At 59.2% G+C, this 17,123-nt stretch overlaps 1 protein-coding gene across 2 annotated transcripts in view; it reads left to right on the top strand.

Annotated features, from left to right (window-relative positions):
- The first annotated feature begins 614 nt into the window (after positions 1 to 614).
- KCNH2 (potassium voltage-gated channel subfamily H member 2) overlaps positions 615 to 17,123 on the top strand; it is a 35,596-nt gene continuing 19,087 nt past the window's right edge. For both annotated transcript variants that reach the window (XM_061166116.1, XM_061166118.1), the window contains exons 1-2: positions 615 to 706; positions 3,549 to 3,779. In XM_061166116.1, the coding sequence (XP_061022099.1) occupies positions 631 to 706; positions 3,549 to 3,779 (307 nt within the window). In that variant the 5' untranslated portion in view covers positions 615 to 630. The remainder of the gene's footprint in view (positions 707 to 3,548; positions 3,780 to 17,123) is intronic.

Here is a 17,123-nt window from a genome sequence, read left to right as displayed (position 1 = left end):
GCCCTCGCACCTGTCCTCAAGGTTCCCCTGCCTAAAGGTCCCTTCCCCCTCTTGGGGCGCGCGAGTCCCGGGGGCTCCGGGGCTGAGCGAGGGGCTGGGGTGGGGGTGAGCCCTCGGCGCGGCTCAGCCAATGGGAAGGGCGGGCGCGCGGGGTGTGTGGGGGGAGAGGGCGGCGCTGCGGGCGCGCGGCGGGCGGGAGGGGGGCCGGGAGGCGGGGGCCGGAGCCCGAGGGGCGCGCGCCGCGTTAACCCTTCCGCGGCCGGGCCGAGCCGCAGGCGCAGCCCGAGCCGCGGGCGCCGGAGCGGCTGTCGGCGCGGCGGGCGGGAGCCGGGAGCCCGGCGCGCTCGGGCGGGCGGAGCGCAGCGCGGGGACGCGGCAGAGCGGGGCCCGCGGCTCGGGCTGGGGCCGGCAGACAGGTGTGCGGGCTGCCAGAGCTCAGGCCGGGCCCGCGGTCCAGAGCCGGCGCCGAGCGGAGGGACCCCGCGCCCGCAACCCAGTCCGGGCCGCGCCCGTGCTCTGCCTGGCCGCGGGGTGCGGGGACCACGGCCGGGCCGGGCCACCCGAAGCCTGTGTTGGGCCGGGCCGGGCCGGGGTGGGTGGGGGCCCGCCCGGCCCGCCCATGGGCTCAGGATGCCGGTGCGGAGGGGCCACGTCGCGCCGCAGAACACCTTTCTGGACACCATCATCCGCAAGTTTGAGGGCCAGAGTGAGTGGGGGAGGGGGCCAACGGGGAGGGGTCTCTGGGGGCGGGCCGAGCTCTCCTGGAGAGTCAATGGGGGGGCGTGCCCGGGCCGTCTGCAGCCGGCAAGTGAATCTGTGGTGGCTGGTGACCCCAAGGCCCTGGCCGGGGGTCGCAGGGGCTGGGCTTGGTGCAGGGGGGCCGTGGGCTTGGGGCCAAGGGGCCTGGGGTTGGGGCACGCAGCAGGAGGCTCAGGTTAGACTGCAATCGATCGATGGGGGGAGTGTGTGAGTGTGACACCCTGAGTGTGCAGGGAAGGGAGGTAGGATGGGAGTGTGCAGGTATCTAACTCTGGGGGCCTGGGTGTCAATGGGGCTATGTGGACCGAGAACAGGAGAATGTACCTGGCCAGAACTGTGGGACCTTCTGTGCAGGTGCTGGTGGCGTCTGGAGACTGAAAGCCAAGCATGTAGGGTCAGCGCCTCATGTGGTCTTGGGAGTGTGTGTGTGTCACCCGTGAGTTCGACTCTGCATGGGCAGTGGGGAGGTATCTGACAGGCTGTGAGCTCTGGGCCTTGGGGGTGACAGGGAGCCAGGACCCAGGCTAGGTTTTTGCGGGTCTAGGTAGGCTCTGTGTTGCAATGACCCTGTGTTGCTGTTTTTTCTCTGTCCTGAGCCCCTTGGTGGGGACTACAGCAGCCCTAATGCCGGCTGGTAGAAGAGGTTTTCAAAAGTGTCCCAGGCTAGGTGAACGTTCTGCGTGTTAGTGTTTGCACCCTCCTGGCATGCCTGTGTCTGTCCCCAAGGCTGCATGTGCCGTGGTGGGTGTGACTGCCAAGGGCCCTGGGAGCGGGTGACATTCCTTGCCTATGACCCTGTGAGCACAGGACGACGTGTGCTTGTAACCGAGGTGGGGGAAGGGAGGGGTCAGTTCGATGGGCAGCGTTGTCTGAAGCGGAGGAACAGGATGATCCTTAGGGGGAGGAGACTGCCGTGGTGGAGGGCACTGGGGCCAGGTCTTCCCTTCTCACAGGCTCGGGAGGCTTGGGAAGAAGCTGGGCTGGGAGCTGGGGGCCTGCCTTCCGGTCCCACCTCTGCCACTGACTGCTATGTGACCTTGAGCTATTCTCTTCCACATCTGGGAAGTAGGGGGGTCTGCCAAAGGGGCCTTTCGGGTCCTTTCTGTCTCGATGGTTCCAGGAGCTCAGTGAAGGAGGGGGGGTGGGTGGGTAGGGACTGCCTTCGAAGAAACTGGCTCTTCTCTCCAGGCCTGGGAGTGGGGGCCAGGTGGTTTTCCGTCGCCAAAGCTGCTGTGTGTGGGGCTGGTACCCAGGACTGCCTTGGGCTCAGGTGGAGTTGGAGGTTCAGTCAGGGGTCATTTCCTGTGAGAGGGCGCCCTGCCTTCTAGGGTTGAGGGCTGCCTGGGAATTTCGGGGGGGGGGGGCAGGGAACTGACCTAAAGATGACCTGACTTCAAAAAGTAACTTCCTGGAGGCCCCAGGGCAAGCGAGGGGAGGAAGGCAGGAGAAGGCCAGCTCTTGATGCAGCAGCCCATGAGCCTTGCCCATGGGATTGCCCAGGGCTGCAGCCTGAGGGCTGTGCCCACTGGCAAGGGAGGGGGCAGGGTTCCCACTGCTACTGAAAGCCCCAGCATTAAAGGCTAAACTGGCCGGAAACTTCTGTGTTTATAAAAAGCTCTTATCCTTAGAGCATCTTTCCTGGCACAAGCTGGGGCCGCTGCCTGCCTGCTGCTCACCCACCAGCCTGGCTCTTGGGGCAGGTGTGGAGGAAATGAGCCCAGTCTAGCGGCAGTGGGTCCACTGGGGCACGTCACCTTGATGGAACCAAAGTGGGGAAAGCCTCGCATCCCTGGTGGGAAAGCCCCTTTCCGGGGTCTGTCTGCTTACATGCTGGCCGGCCCTGGGCTCTGGGCCCTGGGCTCTGGGCCCTGGGCTCTGGGTGTTTTCGGGGTTTGGAGCTGCAGGTCCCTTTCCTTGCTCCCTGTGACCTTGGGCCTCTGCCCATGACCCTCCGCTAACTCCTCACCTTCTGCCAGACCTAGGTTCAAAAGCTGGCTCTAGCTTTTACAGGCTGCAAGATGAGGGCATGAACTTCTTTGGAGTCGCCGCTTCTTCACCTACAAAACGAGGATAATGATGGGGTTGTCAAGAGTATTAAATGAGAGAAGGGATTTGAGGTGCTCACGTGGTAGTATCTCCCTCCTCATCGTCTTTTTCCGTGCACCCACTCCCCAGTCCCTGACTGCCCTTGGAGGGGGTGCAGAAGTCCCGGGAAGTGCTGACCTGGCAGGGGCCGCTAATACTCGGAGGAGTGATTTCCTAGGGATACCTGGGATAGGGAGTGCCTAGGGAGTGCCCCCCCTCCCCAAGTCTAGAGAGCCGGGGTCAGGAAGAGAAGCCAGAACCAGTGCAAAAGGGAACGCTGGCCGCCATCTCTGGCCCTTCCCAGGCTCCGTCTCCAGGCCCAGTGTTTATCCCTCCGCCGCGGCTGCTGACACGCGTTGCCGACACCCGCCCAGACTGGCCTCGGCCCCGGGCGCGCGGAGGGGGCGGCGGGCTGCTGGCAGTCTGCCCGGGGAAGCCACGCAGCCAGCCCGTGGGCCAGGCGGCTGGGGGAAGGGGGCGCGCCGCCGGGCCGGGGCCGGCCGAGGCACCTGTGTCGGGGCACAGCTGCGTTCGTCCCCTGTTGGGGACCCCAGGCCCTGCTGTGCTTCCTGGGGGCGGGGAGTCCCCGGGCGGGCAACTGGGTGTGACAAGAGAACGCGGGCAAGGGCTGGGGACCCCGGGGGGCAGGGGTCCCTGCTCACGTGCCCGCTTATCCCCGCCCCCCCCCCCCCCCCCCATCCCAGGCCGCAAGTTCATCATCGCCAACGCTCGGGTGGAGAACTGCGCTGTCATCTACTGCAACGACGGCTTCTGCGAGCTGTGCGGCTACTCGCGGGCCGAGGTGATGCAGCGGCCGTGCACCTGCGACTTCCTGCACGGGCCGCGCACGCAGCGCCGGGCCGCCGCGCAGATCGCGCAGGCCCTGCTGGGCGCCGAGGAGCGCAAAGTGGAGATCGCCTTCTACCGGAAAGATGGTAGGTGCGGCCTGGGGCGGGGCGGGGCCGCGGCGAGGGGCGGGGCCGCGGCGGGGGCGGGGCTGGAAGGCAGTGGGGGCGGGGCCGGTGGGTGAGGGGCGGCCAGAGATTGGCCGGAGTCCCGGTCGTTGACCTCTGCCGGGGCCTGGGGGTGGGCGTGACCCCAGCCGGGACCTGTGCGGTGCGCCAGGTGGGAGGCGCGGGCTGCAGGGCGGTCCGGATCTCTTGGCCTCAAGTACTAGGTTGGGATTGTTTTATAGGGTGGCCAGGGGGCTGCTTGTCTGTGGTCTGGCGCCTCTGGTTCCTTCCTCCCTGGGCAGATGTGGGCGCGTTGGGCTGGGTGGGTTAGTTTGACGGCGCGGCCCTGGGATGGCAATATGTGTGCCCGGACGGAGGTAATGAAAGTCCAGGCTGGTGGTTGGGCGCTGACCTCCGGCCACAGGCCTCCAGCCACCCTAGTCCCTGCCAGGTGACTGGTCTGGGCGTTGTCCTCGAGGCGAGGCGGGGAAGGGCTGCAGGACTCTGGCTGGCTCTCAGCCGACCCTTTCCTGTCCCCTGTCTCTTCCGAGCTTCACCTGGGCGGGAGGTGTGTGCCTCTCCCCACAACCTCAGTTCCCTTTGTCTCATCTTGAGCGCCCCGCCCTGCACCCCTTCCTGCGCCAGGTGTCTCTGCTCAGCCACCGCCTCCCCGCCCAGCTGCTCTGGGTTTCCGGAGAGCGGATAAACAGAGCCCTGGGCGGGACTGCTCCCACACCCGCTCCTGCCCTGGCCGGGTGGAGTCCTGCTCAGGGAGGCCAGAGCAGCAAGGCTTTGGGGGACCTGCAGGTAGCAGGGGGCTGGGGAGGGGCTCCAGATGGTGCCGCTGGGCTGCCCACAGTGCCGCTGTCCCGTGTGTATGTGACCAGCACTCACTGAACCCCTGGGAGCCGGATGAAGCAAGGTCTGGAGAGGAGGCAAGGTACCAGACCAGAGGTTCCTGCCCACTCACTGCCTGCTTACCCACTGTGGACAGCATTCTATGTCGCCCCCGCTGGGGGCAGACTGAGCCAGTAGCCCCTGTGTGCCTCTGGCTTTTGCTCAGGGTTCACTAAGACTGCCCTGCAAAGGCTTAGGTCCCCAGATGGTCTTACTTTCACAAGTGTGCCTAGCTGTGAGATCCCTGGACAGAATCAGAGTGGCATATGGTTATAGGGACCCGTGGAAGAGGGTTTGCTGACAGCACAATGGGCACGTTGGCTGGGAGGCAAGGGCTGGGAAAATTAGATGCAAACTCTGAAGGTAGGGCCTTCCTTCCGACTCTTCACTCACATCTCCCCAGAACCTTAATCAGAGCAGGTGAGCAGGTCTGCTTTTTATATCTATCTGCCTGGCGATCTAGTACTAGTTAATGTCAGTGGGTGCTCTCTAGGCACCGGACCCTGGGCTGACTGTTTCACTTGCACTCTTTTGTGGAATCTTCACAACAAGGCTGGGAAGTAGATGCTAGTTTTTCTCCACTTTGTGGGATAAGGAAACTGAAGTTTAGGAAAATGAAGAAACTTTCCTTAAACAGAGATAAAAGAATCTGATTGCAATGCAGGAGACCCAGGTTTGAGTCCTGGGTTGGAAAGAGACCCTGGAGAAGCAAATGGCAACCCACTCCAGTTTTCTTGCCTGGAGAATCCCATGGACAGAGGAGCCTGGTGGGCTCCAGTCCGTGGGGTCAGAAGAGTGGGACGTGACTTAGCAACTAAACCACCACCACCAAGAAACTCTCCTAGAGGATGCAGAGCTGGGAGTGGAACCATGTTTGTCCCATCAGATCCCTGTCCACTCAGCTCTGCTGTCGTGTGTGGAAAATGACACACAGTAGTTACAGATGTATCTATATATACTGCCTGTTGTGGCATGCACACTTTTATTTGGAAAGTGTGCAAACTGCTAGTGTCATGAAAAGAATGTGAATATGTAAGTCCTGGGTTTGGGACTCACACTGGAGATTCTGCAGTGTGGACCAAGTTGGTTATTGCCTTGGGCCCGTTTCTACTTCTGGGACTGCATGCCTGCTGGGCCCCTCCGTGGCACACCAAGTGTCTTCTCTGTAGTGTGTGAAGAGCTGGCCCTCTATCCCTCCTGCCCCAGGCTGCCTCCTTTGGGAGAGGATGGCCCTGGGACCCCTTCTGCTGAGGTGCTATCATGGAATCTGGGTGACCTTGCGGATCACTTAATCCAGCCCACTCAAGTTACAGATGGAAAAACTGTGGAAGCAGAGGGTCAAGTTACCTGCGAATCAAAGGAGACAGTGGGACTGGAACAGGCCTCCCACCCAAGTTCAAGTTATTTCCCCACCCCATTTATTTCCCTACTCCAACTGGGGCTGTGACCCAGAAGGTTCTTTGCCAGCCCTCCCTGCCTGCTTGCCCCCTTCTCTGCCCTCACTAGTTTACATGGGGATCAGGTGTCTCCTGGTGGCCAACAGCCCGGCCTGGGCCCTCAGGTCACGTGGGCCCCTGCCTGTCCTGGCACTTGGGGCCCAGGGTGCAGGCAGGTCTCCTCTGCCGCCCTTCCTGGTCCCTCTGCTCAGCCCCTTGGGCAGATCTCCATGCCTGAGCTGGGCCGCGTGTGCGTGTTGTTCGTGAGCTCACAGCCTGGTGCATGGGCAGCGGAGGAGAGGCCAGTGCCGCCTCTTGTTTCTGTTCAGGCCTTTCTCAGGGTCTCTGCCCAGGCCGGCCAGGGCAGAGTGGGTCCCTGGGCTCCAGCCCCAGGGAGGTGGGTGGCTGGAAGGGGGGTGGGGCCTCCTGCTGGCAGGCGCCCCTGCGGACAGCTGTGCTGTGTCGGTGCCTCGAGCCTAGCTCTGTGTAGCGTCAAGGCCCTGAGCCAGACAGCCCCATTATTTAGCTGCTGGGACTGCTGGGAGGTGGGGAGGCCCGACTCGGGGCCGGGGAGCAACACGGGGTGCTGGGGGTGTTCTGGCTCTGTGTCCATGCCCCTTCACAGCCGGCCGGGGATTAAGGCCGAACTGGGGGCAGGGCCCAGCAGCGCAGGGCGGGCAGGTGGCTGGCACCCACACCCCGGACTCGGGGTGCTACCTGGGCAGGGAGCGATGCTGGTCATGCCTGCTTTCCAGGCCACCCTGGGAGGGCCGCAGCCCCTTCTAGCACGGCTCTGCTCTGTCCGCCGAGCTCTTTGTTTCTGCCTCTCTCTCTCTGCCGCCTGCCGGCCCTGTCCCCGTGGTCTTTGTCTCCTTCCCCCCGGCGGCTGTCTCTCTTTCTCTCCTCCCTTCGGCACCCTGGAGCCTCCCTCCTTGCCTCTGTCCCTCTGCCCTGGTGGCCTCCGCCTCTCAGCGCTCCAAGTTCTCTGTCTGTCCTGGCCTGGTCTCCGTGTCCCCGTGTCCCCGGGAGCCTGTGCGTGGGTGGGGATGGGGGTGTCTCTAGAGAAGAGTCTGTCGGCTTCTTCACTCCAGCTGCAGGCTGGTTGTCATGGTAACAGGGTCAGAGGGCCCCCACTGCAACAGCTGAGCTGTGGGCTGGGGGAGGGGTGGGGGCAGCAGGCCAGCGTGCGCCCCAGGGTCCCCAGAGCCCGTGGCGAGCCAGAACCCCAGGGGTGGCCCCATGCCTACTGATCTGCGGTCCCCAGACTCACACTTCAGCTTCCCAGGTGCTTGTGCAGGCACTCCTAGCTCCAGTGACACTTCCTCTGGGCCTCCTGTGACCGGCCACGTGGTGGTGGTTTAGCCGCTACGTCATGTCCAACTGCTGCGACCTTGTGGACTGTAGCCCGCCAGGCTCCTCTGTCCATGGGATTCTCCTAGGCAAGAGTACTGGAGTGGGTTGCCATTTCCTCCTCCAGGGGATCTTCCCGACCCAGGGATCGAACCCACGTCTCTTGCACCGCAGGTGGATTCTTTATCCCTGAGCCACCTGGGAAGCCATATCCTGGGCCATTTCACTTATCTACTCCCTGGTCCCTGAAGGCCGCCTCCTCACTGTGACACACCTCCTTCTCCATCATGGCCTGAATCTCAGACACTCACTCCCTGCCACCCTGTCCCCTCCAAGCCGCGATCCTCAGGTCCCCAGACCCCCATCACTCAGGGTAGTTGGTGAGGGAGCCCTGGGGTAGGTTGAGTCTGGCAGGCAGGTCAGATGGAGGCTGGTGCCCGGGTGTATGTTCTGTGTCCTTGAGATGGAGCAGACCAGGGGGAGCCTGAGAGGAGTGAGGTTAGACATAGCGCTTTTCTTGGGGTGCTGGGGAAGCCATTGGGGGCCCCCCTCCACCTTGGGCCTTCTGATCAGGGCCTGGGTCAGGCTGGAGTTGGGCAGGTGAGGCCCTTGTACGGTGGTGGCTGGGAGCTGGGCAGGGGGGCTGCGTTGGAGCCCAGTAGTGCTTTCCCTCCCCGGCTCCAGACAGGGATCATTCCTGAGCCGGAGCAGGGTGCCCTGGCCTGCGTGGGGGGCTTCGTGTCCCAGCCCCACCCTGGGGGCCAGGCGGGCCTGCCTCCACCGAGGACGTGGGCCACTCCTGGCCTCTTCTGGGGTCTGGAGAGTGTCGGGAGGGCGGCTCCTCCGTGTTGTGTCTGCTGGAGCCCCCGAGAGGAGCTATGTAAATATTTGTGCAGAGCGCGTCTGGGATGGGAGCAGAGTTTGACGGTGGCCTTGGGTTCTGGGGAGGGGGGCCGTGGGCAGCAGGAGGGCCAGCCTGGGGGCGTGAGACAGGGTGAGCCTCAGCCTCTTCTCTGCCCGGAGGTGGCTTCCAGGGAGGTGGGGCTTCAAAGAACCCGAGACGGTCTTTTCACAGTTAAACATCATCCCGAGGGGGCTTGGAAGGCCCCCCTTTGGGATCTGCTCGCCTGGGTGGAGAGCGAAACTTTCTCTTTATAAAGACGTTCTCTCGTGTCACCCCTGCCCTGTAAGCAGGGAGGAGTGTGGACGCGGCTCTCCCTCAGTGTGAACGACTTTCACTGACACTCTCACCCCTGCCATGGGGTCAGGGTCGGGAGAGGGGGCGCAGAAGGATGCCCGGCACGAGTGATGAGTATGGGGGAGGCTCAGGGTGAACCACTGTCCCCGTGCAGTCCCTTCCTGTCCCTAGCCCAGGGCCCATAAAGAGCTCCACGCTGTGACCTGTGGTGGGCCTCAATCAGGCCGCTCTCCGAATTCTGTCTCATGAGTACTGAACTAGAAGCACCTTGCAGGCAGGGCAGTATCTACTTCTCCTTAACCCCCATGTCCCCAGCTCACAGTTCTGGGTACGGCTGCTGCATCTGACTCCCCCGCTCTAGACTGTAAGCTCCGGGAGGGCAGACGGCGGCCTCTTTTGTGCTCCGTTGTGATTGTATGTCTCCTGCACAGGGGGAGCTGAGTTCCTGCTTGCTGAACAAATGAATGATTGAATGACTCTGGCTGAGTTGTAGGTGGGCTGTGTGACCTTGGACAAGTCACTTCCCATCTCTGGGCCACGGTGGCTCCCTCTGTGAAGAGCCTTAGAATAACAGAATGCTGAGGCTGGGAGGGGTCTTTTAAGAGGATGGGGAGGCTGTCAGAGCCAGAGGAAGGTGGGCCAGGTAGAGGTGGCCCGAGGTGGCCACCGAGAGCAGTGAATCCCCCAGTCCTGCCGTGCGGGGGGAGGGGGGCAGTGGTCATTGTTGGGGAACAGGGATGGCATCTGGGGATTCTCAGTCTTCCCAGAGATGGACCCAGGAGGCCTGGATGGGGGGAGCCGAGCTGGGGCAGGGGGCAGTATCGTGGGCACCCTTCCTGTTGTGACTGCACTTATCATTTGCAAGCTGGGATGCAGGCTGTGGGCAGGTGGTTCTTAGCAGGGTCCTCCCCAGGTGCCAGACTCACTCAGAAAAGCTAAGGGGACTTAGGCAGCTGGCAGGGGCCTGAGTGGGAACTCCAGTCATTTTCCTCTTTCCACTCGAGTCCTGCCCAGCACAGAACCCCACCGCCCCTCTGGGCCATCCAGGCCCTGGCACTGGGTCCCCGCCCCAGCCTGGCTTATCACATTGGCCTAGAAGGATTGGGACCCCCAGCCTTGACCTCTGTGCCCCTCCTGATGTGAAGCCTGTTGGTTCGCCCCCAGTACGCTCCTCACCGCACCCTGTGCACAGACCCCCTCGTGCCCCACGGCTGCCTTCTCCTGGCCACCCTGACCCTGCCAGGCGCCAAGCCTCGACTGCCCCGTCCTCCCCGAGCCCTGTCCTCCCCGTCCCCTGTACCTGCCCCCTCCCAGGGCCTCCCCCTCCAGGATCTGTCTCAGACTCTTCTCTCTTCCCAGCGCTGAGACACCACCCCCACCCACAGCCGCCACCTTCAGGAAGCCCTCTCTGACTGCACCCCTCCATCCCCGCTTCTGACCGAAGTCCATTCCCACCTCACTTCCAAGTGGCCGTTTGGGCTGCAGTAGGCCCAGAGCCCCAGGAAATTTGGGTTAATAGAACAAAATGTAGATTCCCGACCAGGGATCAAACCTGTGTCCCCCTGCATTGGGAGGTGGATTCTTAACCACTGGACCACCAGGGAGGTCCCTCCTCTTTATCTTTTCATGGGTTTCTCCCTCTTTTCCTGTTTTCTCAGTCCCCAGTCCCATTACCGTTCCCTTAGGCAGCCATTCAAATGTACTTCCTGTGAATGTGTTGCTTGCATATGTTCTTGCAGAATGTGTGTTTTGTCTGGCTGCGTATAGGTTTAATTTATGTAAATGATATGTGCTGTATATTGTATTCTGGTGTTCACTTTTGCTGCCCGGGAGTCCGCCTTCGAGTCCAGCCAGCTTGCTGCTTGATACTGAGTCTAGGGCTCCGTATTCTCTGGCGTGTGCCTCCCTCCTTTTACCTGTCTCCTCTCTTGGGGAGGTCTCTATGGTTGTCCCGATAAAGGATGTTACAGTGGACATCCTCACGCATGGTCCCTTTTGGACTCATGTGAGGACATCTTTGGGATTTATCCCCAGGAGTGAGTGGCGTTGCTGGATCACAGGGTATGTGGACACTTAATTCAACTCAGCACTGTCAGGCTGTGCGTGAGCAGGGCTGCAGCTAACACCACCCTCCTAAGCAGAGCATAGAATTCCCCTGCATCTCTGACACACTTGGCATTAGCCACCTTGCTAATTTCTGCAAGTGTAATAGGTGAAAGTGATATCTTACTGCTTTAATTTGCATTTCTTTGATTTCATGCGAGTCCCGAGCATAGTCCCGAGCATCTTGTAAGTGACTGTTTCGGTTTCTTTCCTGTGAATTGCCTGCTCATATCCTGGGCTCACGTTTCCGTGAAGCTGCTGTCTTTTGTTCTTGTTGATTTGTAAGAGTTGCTTATGGATTCTGGAAATACAAATGCATACAGTTAAATATTCAGTGCGTGTGCTGGATGTTAATCCCCGTTGACTCAAGATATTGCAAGTATCTGCTCTTACTTAGTCCTGTCAGATTTATCCAACAAAGATACCTAATTTTGATACAAGCAAATTCACAGATCTTTCTAGCTTTCTTTATGCTTTTGAAGTTTTGTTTAAGAAACCCTTCACCGTCCTGAGACTGCAAAGATCTACACTTTCTTCTCTTCACTTAAAGACTCAGTCGAGTCTTTAATCCATCCTGAGCCTACCTCTGTCTGTGGTGTCAAATAGGGATCAAGTTGTATTTTTTTTTCCGTGTGCTGAGCCAATTTTCCCAACACATCAGTAAACAGTCTATTCTTTCCTGTTGCTTTGTGGTGCCACTGTTATCACTGGTTAACTCCCTATATATCTATGGGTCTGACTTTGAGCTCTCTTGTCTTGTTTCAAGTATTTATTTGTTCATGAATCAAAACCCTGTTAAAAGTATGGCAGTTAGTATGTCTTGGTATCTGGAAAGGCAAATCTTCCCTCCTTGTTCTTCTTTTTAAAAAAATTTTATTTATTTATTTTTGACTGCAATGGGTTTTTGTTGCTGTGTATTGGCTTTCCCTAGTTGAGGTGCATAGGCTTCTCATTGCAGTGGCTTCTCTTGTTGCAGAGCATAGTAGTTGTAGCACACAGGCTTAGTTGCCCTGCAGCATGTAGAATCTTCCCGGACCAGGGATTGAACTCATGTCGCCTGCATTGGCAGGTGGATGCTTTACCGCTGGACCACCAGGGAAGTCCCCTCCTTGTTCTTTTGAAAGGTTGACACACATATTTGAGGACCTATCTTCTCGTTTACGAACTCTAGAGGAAGTTTATCAAGTTCCTGGGAAGAGAAACGCCACTAGAATCTTGATTGGAATTAGATTGGCTTTATAGGTTAATTTGGGGGAGAATTGACATCTTTAGAATATCTGTCCCTTCTGAGAGTCTGGAGTGACTCTCCATTTATCAGATTATTTCTGCATCCTTTATTAGCTTAAAGCTTTTTTTTTTTCCCTTATAGAGATCTTGTGCATTCTTGGTCACTTCCTAGATACTTCAGATTTTGTTGCTGTTATAAAAGAGATCTTATCTTGACTGCTTATTCTAATGGGCTTCCCAGGTGGTGCTAGTGGTAAAGAACCTGCCTGCCAATGCAGGAGACATAAGAGACGCAGGTCTGATGCCTGGATTGGGAAGATTCCCCTGGAGGAGGACACGGCAACCCACTCCAGTATTCTTGCCTGGAGACTCCCATGGCCAGAGAAGCTTTGCAGGCTCTAGTCTGTAGGGCCGCACGGAGTCGGACACGACTGAGGCGCCTTAGCACACACATGTTCTGATAGCTTTATGCTGGTGGAGAGAAATGCTGTATGTTCTATGGGCTGGTCTTGTGTTTGGCAGCCTCCTTGGATGAGCTCTCTTATTAGTTCTAATTGTTTATCTGTTGATTTTATTGGTCCTCCAGGGAGATGATCCTATCATCTGAATAACGCTGCTTCTCTCTGTTTATGTCTGGGTCATTGCCATATGTGTTGATGTGGGAATGTTCCAGCTGCCTTTTCAGCAGGCTTTCACATGCACGTGTATTTGTCTGTTGGAGTCCTGGGAGGTGGGTGAGTCAGGCAAGGGGTGCAAGTCTCCGTTTAATGACCGAGAAGCTGGCGCTTCCCTGATTGGGTGACCTTTGGGACAGGCCCTCTAGGGTATGTCAGCAGCCTAGGTGGGAGAGCTGTTCTAGAAGCTTGCTAAACCCCCGATGGGGGCAGAGATCCCTGCTGTCCTAGTGGGCCTCAATTCTATGTGCTCTTGCTTCCTGTGGCCAGCTGGGTAGGGGTCCTCATGAAGAGGGTTGGTGGGGGTCTGAGGCTCAGAGATACCCCAGCCCCCTTGCACGGATTTCCAGGCTGTCAGCCTCCGAGTTCCGTGCTCTCTGTTGACCAGATTGAATTGAATAGTGCTTCCGCAGAAGGTGTTAAAGTGTTAGTTGCTCAGTCATGTCTGACTCTTTTTGACCCTATAGACTGTAGTCCACCAGGCTTCTCTGTCCATGGGCTTATCCGGGAAAGAACACTGGAGTGGGTAGCCACTCCCTTCTCCAGGGGATCTTCCCAACCCGGGGATGGAACCCAGGTCTCCCGTGTTGTATGCAGATTCTTTATCCTTTGAGCCACCTGGGAAGCCCTGCACTTCAGCAGAAGATGCCACCTAAATCCCTGTTGTTGTTCGGTCACTCAGTTGTGTCTGACTCTTTGTGACCCCATGGACTGCAGCACACCAGGCTTCCCTGTCCTTCAACCATCTCCCAGAGGGAGTTTCCTCGAACTCAGGTCCATTGAGTCAGTGATGCCATCCAACCGTCTCATCCTCTGCTGTCCCTTTCTCCTCCTGCCTTCAATCTTTCCCAGCATCAGGGTCTTTCCCAATGAGTCAGTTCTTCCCATAAGAATCCCTAGGGGGGGAAATAATTCCTAGGGGATTCTGACTGCTGTCCAGACTCAGGGTGGGTTTGAAATGAGCAGATCCTGTTGTGAAAGGACAGTCAGTGCCCCTGGATCTGAAAGGGAGCTGAAAGGGTGAAGGAGACAGCCCTGTCCCCACCTGCTGTCAGCGTGGGTCCCTACCCTGAGCTCAGGATCAGCTGGACATCTGCTTACCCAGTACTTCCCTTGAAGCCAGTCCAGCCCTGGCTTCAGGGCTGTGGCTCTGGGCAGAGGGAGAAATCTCCCCTCCCCAAGAAGCCAGGGTACAGTTACCACCCACATTAGGGCTGTATTGAGTTGGCCAGATAGAAAAGAATGAACTTTTTGGCCAGCCCAATAGTTTTAGACAAACCTAGACAACATATTAAAAAGCAGAGACATTACTTTGCTGACAAAGCTCCATCTAGTCAAAGTTGTGGTTTTTCCAGTAGTCATGTATGGATGTGAGAGTTGGACTATAAAGAAAGCTGAGTGCCGGAGAATTGATGCTTTTGAACTGTGGTGTTCGAGAAGACTCTTGAGAGTCCCTTGGACTGCAAGGAGATCCAACTAGTCAATCCTAAAAGAAATCAGTCCTGAAAATTCATGGGAAGGACTGATGCTGAAGCTGAAACTCCAATACTTTGGCTACCTGATGCGAAGAGATGACTCATTGGAAAAGACACTGATGCTGGGAAAGATAGAAGGCAGGAGGAGAAGGGGACGACAGAGGATGAAATGGTTGGATGGCATCACTGACTCGATGGACATGAGTTTGTGTAAGCTCCAGGAGTTGGTGATGAACAGGGTAGCCTGGTGTGCTGCAGTCCATGGGGTCGCAGAGTCAGACATGACTGAGGAACTGAACTGAACTCAGTCATTTTAGATGAGCTTTCAATGAGAAACATCCCTGTAGACCGGATGGAGCCATCAAGAAAGCTCTGGTAGACGGGTCCTCTGGGCACCTAGAGAGAGGGAGGCAAGGTGTGGCTGTGAGGAGTGGGAGGGTCTGTGAAGCTGGGGTCCACTGGAGGGGGCTCTGAGGCCAGTCGGCCGGGGACTTGACAATTTCCGGGGTCTGGGGATGGGAGGCCTGGCTGGGAGGGCAGCTGAGGGTGTGACCTGGTTGGTAACAGGGGATTCTGAAGGGCTGAGGAGGGCCAGGCTCCAGGAAGCCGGAGAAGGGAGGTTAAGTGCAGAGGCTTCTGGGAGGAGGGCCTGGGATGCAGCCGTGAAGTGAAGCTTTCCCCGGATAAACATGGCCTGGTTTCACCTTCCCGGGCCTTGCTGCAGCACAGGGCAGGGCTGTGACTCCCAGTTCACAGACGCGTCCCCAGGGCTTTTCTAGAAAGAGCTTTCCTCGTGAGGCCATCACAGCCGCCCTGGAGAACAGTAGCACAGACAGGCCACACGCAGTGGGTTTGGGTGGGGTCTGGATGCCAGGCAGAGGCCCCCCCCGAGGCCCTGCGTCAGGCCCTGCAGGTCTCTGGGAAGGTGTTAGGCCAGTGGGCTTAGTGGAGAGTCTGTTTGGAGATGCTCCTCGCATGTTAGCTGGGGTCTGGACCGTGCTCCCCAAGCCCGCTTCTGCAGCGAGTTTCCCTGGGGAGGGGGTCTGTTCCACTCAGCTCCTGGAGTCGGGGGATTGGCTACCTGCCTCTCTCTCTCACACACTGACACACGCACGCATGCACACACTCATTCACTGGCTGGCCTCTCAGGCTCCCCCGCTCCATCCCCTGGGCCTGCAGTGTGCCTGGCCTTCCCTGGGCCCCCACTGCCCAAGAGATCCGGGATGTTGGCGACACGGTGGCCCCCGGCCAGGAGCGACTCCCCGCGGCATCTTCCTGTCGCCGCCACCAGGCTAAATATAACCTGACACTGCGCAGCCTGGGCCGCCGTCGGAGACAGCCTCTGCCTGGGGGCGGACAGGCTGACTGCAGCCCCAGCCTCCTGCCCTCGGCGTGACTTTGGGCCCAACTCCTGCTCCAGCAAGGCAGGCCGGTGACCGGGGCGAGGATGGCTGCCTCCTCAAGGTCTCCCTCCCTGCGAGGACCCGGCCCCCTGCTTTGTTACTGCTCCGGATGCTTCCACAGGCCGTCTGTCATCTCATCCGGCCCCCTGGGGCTAGAGTCACTTGTCCCTGCAGTACCCAGAGGAAATCTGAAGCTCAGAGAGGTGGCTGACCTGGCCACAGTCACACAGCAATGGTCCAGTCTCCTGAGGATGGGGGCAGATCAGCTCAGCTCAGCACCCCAGGACTCCTCTCTCTGCCAACTCACCCTGGACCCGGAACTGGGAGTCCCATTGAATCCTCGACCCAGGGAGGGTGGGGGCCCGGCCTGCCTTGTTCGTGTGCTCAGAATGTCTCAGGGGGATGAAAAGCCACCTTTCAGGGGGATGAGAGAGCTGTGATACCTGGTTTGCAGACAAGCCACTAGAGACTCTGACCTGGGGAGCTTGTCCAAAGACACTCAGGTCACCTGCTGCCCTCCGCTTCACCCCTCCTCCCTCCATCCCCCACCCCCACCCCGGCCGGTGCTGCCCTGAGAGATAAGGCCTGCCCCTGTGAAAGCCAAGGGCAGGTCCTGCCTGGGGCCCAGCTGGGAGTGCCTAGAGGTGGGCAGTTGGGTTTCGGACTGTGAGTGGGGCCCCTCGATGGGCTGGGAGGCAGGGCAGTGATGATGCCCAGGTACACTGTTGGGCACGGGCGGACACCAGGTGGAAGCAAGTCAGCGTCGCGTTCTGATGAAGAAGGTGCCCTTCCCCAGGGGCAGGAGGAGCTGTACCTGCTGCACCTGGAAGGGGGGTGGCCAGGCCTGGTCCTCCGGGGCCCTCCCACTGCCCCCCCTTCTCCCTCCCTCAGTGGCCTGCAGTGAGCTGTGTGACCTCTGCAGCCCTTATGATCGGAGGCTCAGAGGGGCCTGTCCTTGTGGGGCGTCAGTCCGTGACTGCCTTTCCTCTCCTGGTCATCCCCACCGGGCCCAGGGTGCCCCCGTGAGCCCAGGAGGCAGGCAAAGGAGCCTGGCTGCCACAGCTGGGGCTGGGGGTTCCAGGGGTGTGAGTCAGGCATTCTTTGGAATCAGCCACGTGAGCCAGGCTGGCCCTCTGCCTCTCCTTCTCCTCCATTTATCCAGGCTTCCCTGGGGACTTACTTCCCTGCCGGTCTTCAGCACTTCCGCCGCAGGGGGCGAGGATTCTATCCCTTGGTTAAGACTCCATGCTTCCCCTGCCGGGGGTGGTCGAGGATTCTATCCCTGGTCTGGGAGCTAAGATTCTCCCATGCTGCACCCTGTGGTCCAAAATACACAGACAGACAAGACCTTCTTGGGTTCCCCTGCTTCACAGTGCCCCCGTCATCCATCCCTCCAGACCGTGACATGGGGCGATGGGGCATGGTCATCGCTCCGTGTTGCAGACGAGCTCTTTGGGGCTGGGGGGTGGGGTGGGCAGGTAACTTGCCCAAAGTCCTTCTGATGCAATTAGCAAAGGCCGACTTCGTACCCTGTGCCCCCGCCCCCTCGCCTTTGCGCCTGGG

Source organism: Dama dama, chromosome 18 (assembly GCF_033118175.1).
Source record: "Dama dama isolate Ldn47 chromosome 18, ASM3311817v1, whole genome shotgun sequence".
In the NCBI taxonomy this organism is placed as follows: domain Eukaryota; kingdom Metazoa; phylum Chordata; class Mammalia; order Artiodactyla; family Cervidae; genus Dama; species Dama dama.
Note: the sequence above shows the minus strand (reverse complement) of the source record. Positions and strands in the feature narration are given on the sequence as shown.